The 11,412-nt window shown below is 49.6% G+C and overlaps 1 protein-coding gene across 1 annotated transcript; it reads right to left on the bottom strand.

Annotated features, from left to right (window-relative positions):
• Positions 1-4,003: 4,003 nt before the first annotated feature.
• LOC100765023 (keratin, type II cuticular Hb5) lies at positions 4,004-10,947 on the bottom strand. The gene is made up of 9 exons (XM_027396028.2): positions 10,528-10,947; positions 7,930-8,138; positions 7,384-7,444; positions 7,157-7,252; positions 6,377-6,541; positions 6,003-6,128; positions 5,396-5,616; positions 4,616-4,647; positions 4,004-4,197 (listed from the first exon to the last, which is right to left on the bottom strand). Exons 1-9 carry the CDS (start codon positions 10,945-10,947, stop codon positions 4,004-4,006), a joined length of 1,524 nt encoding a protein of 507 aa, XP_027251829.1.
• Between the last annotated feature and the right edge of the window lie 465 nt (positions 10,948-11,412).

The following is an 11,412-nucleotide window of genomic DNA, read 5'->3' on the forward strand; positions in this document are numbered from 1 at the left end:
CCAGCCAGTGTTCTCCGGGAAGTTGATTCTTCCTCTCCTGGGGACTGAGCAGCAGAGGGCTTTTGATTACTGCTCTGGACACAGGCCTGTGTGAATGCCTCCTAGTATAGGCAGAAGGTGAAATGTCCCTTACTGGGAACTTTGGGAGGTGGGGCTAGCTGGAGGAAATGTAGGACAGGCCTTGGTGGTTCTAGTCTCATTCTCTTTGCTGCCTGTAACCTGTGACCTACTGCTGCTCCAGCAGCTACAGATCTAGCCACTCAGCAACCAGGCCTTTTCCCACCATGGTGTATGGTGGTGGTGGCCAGATGCACAGCTCTTGAAGTGCTGTGTGCTCTGTGTTGGGTCTCAGGTGCAAACCCAGGGTCACATGAAACAGCCACTCCCTCTCCCAGCCTCAGCCTGTCCCACAGTCAAGATTCTGGTTACTCTGCAGATGTCCCAGCATCTAGATAAGGCTAGCTTATTTTAGAAATTATGACTCTGTGTCCTAGGCCCATCAGATTCAGGGACTTTTTAGGGAAGCCCAAGTCCCCTTCTTCAGTTCAGAAGTGGGTGCTCTCTTCTGATAACCCCAATTCCAGAGACTAGCTGATTGGGAGATGGCTCAGAGAGATATGTGTATTACCTCAATTAGTATCAGCCTGAGATGGATCCAGCTCTCTTCTCAAGACTCCACATAGGGCAGGTCCTTTGGTCCCAGGTGCATGTGACCCCCCTCCCCCAAGTGCTGTCTAGGTCCAGGGCAAAGAAGCTGTTGCAGCATCTCACAGGTTAGGACACTTTGCCTCTGAGCTGCCCAAGGAGCACCACCCTATAGAGATATCAAAGCAGATGGAATCATTTGTACCCACTCTAGAGGACCTTGTGGTCAATGTACTTGCAAGTATACTGTCTAGGTTACTGTTCTATTGCTGTGATGAAACACCATGGCCAAGACAACATATAAGAGAAAGTATTTAATTGGGGGCTTGCTTACAGTTTCAGAAGTTGAGTCCATGACCACCATGATGGGGAGCATGGTAGGAGGCAGGCAGGTGTGGTGCTGAAGCAGTTGCTGAAAGCTTACATTGACCCCCACAGGCAGGAGACAGAAAGAGAACCAGACTGGAGTTGGCATAGTCTTTTGAAATCTCAAAGCCCAACACCAGCGAAACACTACCTCCAATAAGGCCACACCTCCTAATCCTTTCCAAACAGTTCCACCAACTGGGGTCAAGCATTGAAATATATGAGCCTATGGGGGCCATCCTCATTCAATCCACCACACCTTATAAAAGTAGGATTCTCAGATCTTTTTCTGGCACACTGGCAGTCTCATCATCTTGGTTTCCTGCTATCCAAAGGCTTTCTGCTGACCAGGGTATGCAGAGACCCTAGTGTTGTCTCTGGATTCTTGAGTTTGTTTGCTGTGTTTTACTTACCCTTTGGAATGCCTGTGCCCATCCAGGTTCTTAGTTTATCCCTTCCCCCACTTTGTATGAATTCCTGGAGAGAAGCTGTCTGCACAGGCTGATAGACTGATAAAAAAACTTCAATGACTATTAGGGTGTTTGAAATGTTGCTTATCTGATAGCCTAATTATAAATTCCTTGCCCACCTCTGTATCAAACATAACATCTTGATAAACAGGATGTTTATTTGGTATTAACAAAACACTATTCTCCGCCAATGGAAGAACTAAGTGCTTCCAGATAGCATCTGAGGCCTAGAGTTGAGATTCATCTGCTTGCTATAGATGACCAATTCATGTTTCCACCAATGTTATTTTTTTAAATGCCTTGATTTATAACTTTCTTTGTTCTGTTACTAGAAAAATTCCATGAAACTGCTTCCACATTGGAACATAGAACCTGGGCTCTAGAAGTTTCACCAGGCTTTTGTCTCCTTACAGTTTTTTTTTTTTTTTCTGAAACAACCTGCTTTTTTCCTCTTTAACTGTTTTTCAACTTGGAAGTGAGGATCATTGCCTGAAGAGCTCAGTCTCCTGCTAGCTTGCTCCAGACTCGGAGCTTATGCCTAAACCTCCCCCTTGTATACATTAAATAATATAGTTTTGTGTCAACAACATGCTACGGAAGTGCTTTCAGTGTATAAAAGCACACAACAAGCAGGGGACAATGGCGTGGTGTTGTGATCCTAGCACTCAGAATATGGAGGCAGGAGGATCAAGAGTTCAAGATAAGGCTCAGGGGTGTAGTGAGTTCAAGGCCAGCCTGGGGTACGTTAGACCCTGTCTCAAAAACCAAACAAACAAACAAACAATGACACACACACACACACACACACACACACACACACACACACACACACACGGAGTCTTTGACTCCTGGAGGATAGGAGGGGACTCTGATTTCCAAACATGGGGAATGGGTAGTGTGGAGAGTCACCAGACAGTCAGTTTGTTTCAGATTGGGTAGTAAAAAGACACACAAAGAAAGGAGCTATTTTGTTTTGTTCCTTCAGCCTCTGTGCTAAGGACTGGGAGTGTGTAGAAGAGATGGTTGGTCCTGGCAGGCTGAGGCAGGAAGATGACAAATTCAAGGCTTGCCTAGGCAAGGCAGTAAAACCCTCAAAATGGAAAATGAAACAAAAACAAAAACAAAAACAAATGTTTAGGGGTGTAGCTGGAGTGGTAGAGTGCTTGACTCGCATATGCATGGGCTGGGGTTCAGTTTTCATCCCTACAAAGCAATCAATCAATCAGTCAATCAGTCAAGCAAGCAAGCAAGCAAGCAAACCAGCAGTTAATGGGAACAAGCGGTAAGCAGCACTCCTCCATGGTTTCTGCATCAGCTGTTGCTTCCATGTTCATGCCCTGTTAGAGTTCCCTCTCTGATGAATGGTGATATGGAAATACAAGACAAATAAACCCTTTCCTCCCCAAGTTGGTTTGGTCATGGTGTTTCATCACAGCAATAGTGATCTTAACTAAGACAGCAGGGTGGCTTATTTTGAGGGAAGGATGCTACAAGGGGAGCTGGAGTTGTGCTCCAGGCCTTTAGGGACAGATGAGGACACATGGATCAGTCTGTGGGAATGGACTAGAAGAAGAAGAGTCACAGGGGTGAGTGGAGAAGGTTATCCTGGGACATAGGATACTGGCTTTTCTAAAATGCTGTTACTAGTGTGGGGCTGGCCTAGTATTGGTTGGCTGGGGCAGGCAGAGAAGAGGGAGTAGTGAGACTGGCACAAAATATCACACACCCTTGCATGGCAGCAGTATTTATTGAAACACAGATGGGTCAACCCAGAAGGCAAGGCACCTACAGACAGAACCGGAAAGTGGCCTCATAGCCCCATCCCATCAGCTCTCCAGTGGGCAGTTCCCTTCCGCACAGGCAGGGGAGGCCTGGAGCAAGTATGGAGTCTTTGAAATGTGTAAAGGTGTCCTGAAACCAAGACCTGTTCAAAGCTCCCCATCCAGAGACTGTAGGTAGCAGGACTCCCCAGAGAGCAGACTGTTTTCTGGGAGGCAACTCAAGAAGTATGGCTACAGCATGTTGCCCCTGGGAAGGCAGTCAGTCAGGGAGGTAAGCAAACACAACCAATGATAGGCAGGTGCTTGCTGCCTCTGAGGCCATGTACCTGGGGCCAGAAGTGGGAGCTGCTTGGGGAAGTTTCCCTCTGGTTCTTGGTGTTGGGGTAATGGCTGGTGGTTATGATTGTGACTTGACCCAAGAAGGCCAAGCTTCATTGTCCTGCCACCCGGTGTGACCAGTAGAATCTCCAAGGGCTTGGTGAATGATACAAATCAATTATAAGTGTTTGAAGACAGACAGGCTGGACTTAAGGGACAGGTTGGGAATAACCTTCTAAAGTGAAGCCAGAGGAGAACTGAGAAACAACCCCCTAAAAGGAGAAGGTGGAGGAGAGTGGCCCTGAGCTCTTTCCTCCTATAGGAACATCTGGAATATTCTGGAAGCAAGCACACATTTTCCATTCACACATCACCATCACTCTATTCATGGGCAGACAGGTGACTCAGTTGGAGGTCCTGGCGCTAAGCAAAGCGCACTGAGCGGCTGCTCCCACAGCTAAAGCTGGAGGATCGTGGCTGGCAAGGAGAGCAGGAGTCAGGGGCCATCACTGTGATGCTGCCCCCGGTGGCAGAGGGACCAGAGGCAATCTGGCGCCCTGGGGTTGTGCCATATGTGAGGCCCCCACATGTGACTCCACCACGGGAGCTGCTGACACCTGTGGGAAGAGGAGTAGGGAGGGGTAAGGGGCTTGCTGTAGTGTTACCAACCCACCACAGTTCCCTGAGGGCTTCACATGCAGGGCCTGCCTCCTCCTCAAGGGATCAGTGGTTAACATGACAGTTTCTGTTCTTTCAATCTCATAGCCCATCTGGAGAGAGGTGATGATTCCTGGACCCATTTCCCTGGACTGCAGTTTCTAATGCCCACCAGTAAGGGGAGTTCAACTTTTGGACACCACCCCAACCTCCCACCCCCACCTGCACACCCTCCCCTGCATGCACTAAAGGAGGAGCCGGTGAAGAGTAAAGACTTTGAAAGTTGGAAAACATTGGAGGTCAGTGGGGTAGGCCCATGGTGCAGCTTTGCCCATCCCCCAAACCATTTTTCTAAGGGCATTTCCAGCAGATACTTACAGACATTCACAGAGCCCACACCCTCGCACAGCCTAAGGAGAAAAGAAAGTGCTATTACTTCCAAGCAGTGAGCTGGATTCCTTGAGACAGTTGCTTGGGGACAGACAAGGTCAGCTTTTGTTCTAGGTTGGATCTATCTCCTGAGAGGCAGGAAGGACTCCCCAAATCTTCATGGATGTTCATATTCTTTCTTTAAAGAGTTCCTCATCCATGAAGACCAGCCCTCCTGCTTTAGAGCAGTAGTGAGCGGAATTGTGACTTCTACACACTGCCTGCCATCAGGGTGCTTGAGCCTGCTCAACACCAATAGTGCTCACAGTAAGGATGAGGCAGAGCTATGTGTGTACAGGGTACATCGTCCTTATTGCATATGACCCCGGCCTTAAGAGAAGCTATGAATGGGCTTTAGAAGCCCAGGACCTATTGTTGGGTCCCAGCTCTGCAGCTTAGTAACTTGGTGGCCATGGGAAAGGTGCTGAACATTGAGCCAACTGTCCTCTGTTTTTGGATAGGGAAAATGGTACTTACCTGCCAGGATGGAGAATTATAAACAGGCACTTGACATAGAGCATAGGCTATGTGATAGGTAACCATTATTACTGAAGCCTGGCCTGGAGTAGGGTGGTCAGAGCTGTGTGTCACACTTGTGCCCAAGACTGTTCACCAGGAGCACCAGAGTCTCTGCCACTTCCATACAAGGACTGACAGTCCCTAGCCAGCTTGTTTGTGCAAGACAGTTTGGCCCTCAAATGAATCCCCACATGGTTCTTCTCAGCTCACCTGTGCTCCTCGCCCTCCAGCAGGCGCCTGTAGGTGGCGATCTCGATGTCCAACCCCAGCTTGGAGTTCATCACCTCCTGGTACTCCTTGAGCAGGCAGGCCATGTCCTGCTTGGCCTTCTGTAGGGCAGCCTCCAGCTCAGCCAGCTTGCAGCGGGCATCAGTGAGGGCAGCCTCTCCCTGCTGCTCTGCCTCAGCCACAGCGGTCTCCAGCTTGGCACGCTGTGGGGTTGAGAGGTTGTTAGAACAAGATGGGGGTGGGGTGGGGCCACAGCTGGGTTCCTTCTAGTGCTTAGAGCAAGGGAAGAGGGAGCCCTAGGAGGGTTCATGGCAAGTAGTTAATAGGGCTGGCAACCCAAGGAGGAGATGGTTTTTCAGCATATCTTCTTCCTGGTGGGCAATGGCTGAGAAAGAGGTTACAGCTCTCTGAGGTCAGTGGTCCTCACCCCAGCATGACCACTGTATGGTATGGGGGAGTCCTGGCTTTGCTCTGGGTCCCTGTTTCCTCTCCATCTTTATTAGAGATAGGGGTTTCATTCTTGTGGGCAATGTACCTGGTGATATTGCCTGCCTGTGCTTACAGCTTATGAGTCTGCCCCATGACCCACCTGGCACTTGGCGTTCTCAATCTCAGCCGTCAGCCTCTGGATGATGCGGTTCAGCTCATTCATCTCCTCCTTTGTGTGGCGTAGGGTCTCCCCGTGCCGGATCACAGTGGCCTTCATCTCCTCACACTGGAAGTCAGGGTGCAGGGGACAGATGCTTATGAAGGAAAGTAGGACAACCACCCACCCCTTCCATATAATACCAAAGTGTGTGCAGCATGTGCAGTGCTCAGCATGGCAATATTTACACAAAGCAGCCCTGGCTGGCTACCCCAACCAGAGCAGTCAGCTTTTCTCTTACCAGTCCTAAGGGGAAAGAAGCTTTTTCTAGTAGACACCTTGCAAGGCTCCCACAAGCATGTCTAGGAGGCACTCACCTTGGTGCGGTACCAGGACTCGGCCTCTGCCCGGCTGCGGCTGGCAACGTCATCATACTGAGCCTTGATCTCAGCCACGACACAGTCCATGTTCAGGTCCCGGCTGTTGTCCATCTTGACAATGACTGAAGTGTCTGAGATGTGGGCTTGCAGAACACGAATCTCCTGCAGAGTCAACAGTAAGAGCATTATACTTGGTGCCTATTTTGGGCCTGGTGTCCCATTCCTGGGGACAGTGTTTATTCACTGGTGGAGCTCTGATGAGGAAGGTCAGCGCATCCTGCAATTCCACCTTCATTCACACACAGGCACAATATAAAACCACAAGGCTAGAAGCCCTAAACATTACCCCGGGGTCAGCCTCTGAAAATGGGTGAAGTTTAGGAAAGGCCTGACTGGAAGTCTCAGGCAAAGTGGCTGGGTTTGGATGCAAATAGTAACTGGTCCATAGTGAACCTCCATAATGGTATCCCCACATACCTTCATATCTATCTATAGTCTAGCATGCAAACACACTCTAACATACAGAGATGCCCACAGGCACTGAAGCTAAATACATATATGCACTATTATCCTGATATATGTGAACACAGATGCGCTGAAGATATGTATACCCAACACTCTACACCTATGTACTGGGGACTTTTCACACGTGTGGGGTGATAATTTTATAAATGTGGCATATTACTGAGCACTTGCAGACCTAGGACCCTGAACCCCCACCCCCCATCTCTGTCCTCTTTTCTCCAGCCACGCTAGCACAAGAATAAGTGTCTCTACCTCTTCATAGAGACGCTTCAGGAAGCTTGACTCCTCCACCAAGGCCTCCACATTGGCCTCCAGGTCTGATTTCCGTAAGTAAGCACAGTCCACATCCTGGGAGGAGACAGAGAGGAGGGAAGCACACATGGAAGGGTTCAAGGGAAGGTGGCCCAGCCACTATGGTGACTGCCTGGCGGCCACAAGGGTGGCTCCCCTTCCTCCCTGCCCAGTAAGCAGAACCTTACCTTCTTTAGAACCACAAACTCATTCTCTGCCGTAGCCCTCAGAGCCACCTCTTCCTCATACCTAGGTGTGGGGAAAAGACAGAACTCAGAGCCTTGGATCCTGCCTCAGCTCCTAGTCAAGTTCTTCCAGGGGTTGTAAAGGGGATTAAACCCTTTGTGGTGTGACTGTGTCTTTGTGTGATCTGCTTGTGTATTGCTCTTGGCTAGGTCTTGTCTCAGCTGGGCTGCGTTCCCCATCCCTTTCCTCTGAGGTGGCTTCCTGATAGCACATTCCACCCCAAGTTTGAGTCCAAGAGCACTGTGCTCACAGGGAGAGCGCTCAGCCCAGCACCCAGAGCAGGAAGGCAGGCAAGGAATGGGGAAGACAGCCCTGGGACTTCCATGTGGATTCTGATCCTAACTTCCTGGGAGCCAGTTCTCACTCGCACAGCTAGGTCCTGCTGCCCACACCCTCCGAGGCCCTGGAAGCCCTATGGGATCCTGAGAAGCTGCAGCAGAGGTTTCCCACCCACGTAGCTCTGAGATCCTGTGGGCATTCACACTCACTTCTTCTTGTAGCCCTCCATGGCCTCCTGCACATGGTTGAGCTCAGCAGCCAGCCGCCCACTGTCAGCCTCCACACACTCAGCCTCCCTCCTCAGTGTCTCGATGTAGCCTCCAAACAGCGGCTCCAGGTTGCTCTCACAGCAGCGCTGGTTCTGGTAGAACTGCCACTTGGTCTCCAGCAGCTTGTTCTGCTGCTCCAGGAAGCGCACCTGCCATTCAGGGGAGCAAAGAGACTTAGTGGGAATTTAGGAAGTGTGTGTGTGTGTGTGTGTGTGTGTGTGTGTGTGTGTGTGTGTGTATGCATGTGGTATATGTGTGGTGTGTGTGCATGTGGACCTGTGTATATGTGGTATGTGTGTGATATGTAATGTGTATATGTGTGTGTGTGTGGTATGTGTGTGGTGTGTGTGCATGTATTGTGTGTGGTCTGTGTGGTGTACATGTGGTGTGTATGTAATTGTTGCATGTGTGTTCGTTGAATTGTGTATGTGTGGTGTGTTACATATATGTGTATATATATGCTTGTATATGTGTTGTGTGTGTGGTATGATATGCGTGTGGTGTGTGGTGTGTGGGTGTGTGTGGCATTTGGATTGTGGTATGTGTGATGTGTGTGTGTGTGTGTGTGTGTGTGTGTGTGTGTGATGTGTGCATGGTGTGCTTTGCTAGAGCTCTTTGCCCTTTCATTCTGGCTGAACAGCTTTATCTTGGCTCAAAGCCAGGTCCAGCTCTAATTCCAGCTCTGGGACTGTAGGCGGGCAAGCTGCTGAGCCTCTTGGAGCTTCTCACTCCGTGATAGCAGTGCTACAGCTGTGAAGACTGAGCCAGTTCATACATGTAAACTGTTCAGAACAGTCCCAGCTGGAGCAATGACAGCAAGTCAATAAAGCTACTTTAATTACTAGTGGTCCTTCAGTCATTCTTTCCCAATAAACACATGGCCAACATTCACTCTGTGGTACCCAGGTCTGTGCTAGGACACGCCCACACACCTGTGCACACTCCCATACCTCACATGTGTACACACACAACACATACACATACTATATCACACATATACACACACACACTGCATATACATACCACACACACTACACCATACCACTCCACGCAATACACTACACATACTCACAGATCACACCAGACCATACCATACAGTGTCACACACACACATATCACACACTGCACACACACACCACACACACTACGCCACGTCACACCACACGCACACACACCACACCAAACCACAACATACAATGCCACAAACACTACATACACTCTCACCATGCCACACACCACACCACACACACACACACACCACACATGTACACACAAAATATCATACCATAACACACCATATCCGTACCACAGCCTGTGCACCACCACATGGACTGCACCACCACCACACACACACAATACTCGGATGCCGATCTGTTTATGTCTGTGTTTAAGACTTTTTCTATGTCCATGTCTTTGCTTCTGCCTTTGCTATATCAATGTCTTTGTTTACTTCAGTTTTTACGTCTTTGTCTGCCTATCTCTAAGTTTTTGTGTCTGTGTCTTTATCTGTGTCTTTGCCTGTGTCTGTATATTTGTGTCTATGTCTGTGTCTTTGTCTGTGAAGCTCATTCATTTATCATGCCTCTGTGTGTGTATGGATGCAGATGTCGTTTCCTCCACATTATGGATGGGGAAGCTGATTCCTGAGGATGAAAAGGCAGCTCACACTCACTGATAGAGTGATGACTCCATCCACTGCCTTCACTGGCCCACAGTATGTCTGAGCAGCCCCAAGCTGCCTCAGCTCCATTTGTCATTACAATATGGATATGAAGATCTAACCATCGGGTGATTTTGAGGATTTATTAAGACCACAAAAAAAAAGTATCAGCAATTTTAGACTCTGTCCTCACAGCCCCTTGGGAGGCAGCTGCCCAACTTTGACACTCTGCCAGCATTGATGGGTGTCCTTCAGGCAGGCCTCCTCCCCATCTCTCCTGCAGCCCCCCTCCCCACCCCTCGGTTAGCTGTCATACCTCCTTTCCACTATTGTCTTTGGAAAAGAGACACCATTGACATTTATTGAATGCTTGCTATTGGCCTGTGCTTTCCAAAATCAAGCTTCCAAATCCTCATATAAACCCATGAGGTAGGTCCTACTATTCAAGGTTGTATCCTGCTTGGAGTGTCACACTGTTGAGTGTCACAGCCAGCCCATGAGGAGGCAGTGTGACCTAAGCAGTTTCCCTCCACAGCCCATGCTGCCTAGGCACAAGCCAACCATGGCTTCTGTTGGTATTGTTTTCCACTCTTCTATCCTCAGCCCTCAACTAGGCTTGGAGGGACACCCTGCCTTTTCATATTGTCCTCAGATATACACACATGCACACGTACATGCACACACATTAAACCATAGACTCGATTTTAGACTACATAATGAACTTTCTAAGTACCAAATGAAGGCAATGAGTCCATCACTTATGTGGTCCTGCATTTCTTCCCTAACCTGACAGCCAGTTCGTCTTCCCAACAGCCTGGGACCTTCCAAAGAGAAGTCAGGGTTGGGGTCTGCTCTGGGCCATCACAGGCCACACTGACCTTGTCGATGAAGGCTGCGAACTTGCTGTTGAGGCACTTGATCTGTTCCTTCTCCTCATGCTTCACACACTGAGCATTGGGGTCGATCTCCAGGTTGAGGGGTGTGAGCAGGCTCTCATTGACAGAGACAGTGGTGATGCAGGGGGGACTGGGCCCACAGACACCTCCAGAGCGGTATCCGAAGCTTCTTCCACAGGAGCCAGAGCGGAAGCCTCCAACAGCCATGCGGGGCCCACAAGGGCTCGGGTTACAGAGGCTTCGGCTGCTGAAGCCGGTCAATCCCCTGTAGCAGGACACTCCTCGGAAGGGAGCAGCACTGATGCAGCAGCGGTTGCCAGTTTTGGGGGCCACAGCCGAGCAGGAGCTGAAGTTTCTGGTAACTCCACATCCTGGGCTGATCCTGTAGGAGCGACAGGACATGGTGTGAGCTGGATGCCGGCGTCTAAGTGGCTGTGGGGTTTGGTGTAGGCTGCAGAGTATGAGGCTTGGAATCCTTTGGGTCTCTCTGATCCTCTGCAGTCCTTTTATTGGTGGGGAGAGCTGGGGTTGGCTGTGTAAAAGCAGTGAAAAGCCATTTTATGTTGTTTATGGGCTTGGGGAGGTTGCCAGCAACTCCCCAAGGACTCATCTTAAAGGTGAGCTCAGAGGCGACTCGGGCTCTGTAAAGAGTTGAAGATGTTATTAGGGACACCGCACTGCACTTTTCATCTTCAAAGCTCTTTACATACATTAAGTAATTAATTTTCACACAGTCTTTCTGAGATGGCCTCAACCCACACCCGAGGACGGATTTGAACTCCATAACAAACTGGGGGCGACTAGGTTTGGGGTACCAGTGGAGGGTTTTAAGTCACCAGAATCCCAGGTTGGCTGAGACACAGGAAG

This window comes from Cricetulus griseus, chromosome 2 (assembly GCF_003668045.3).
Source record: "Cricetulus griseus strain 17A/GY chromosome 2, alternate assembly CriGri-PICRH-1.0, whole genome shotgun sequence".
Classification (NCBI taxonomy): domain Eukaryota; kingdom Metazoa; phylum Chordata; class Mammalia; order Rodentia; family Cricetidae; genus Cricetulus; species Cricetulus griseus.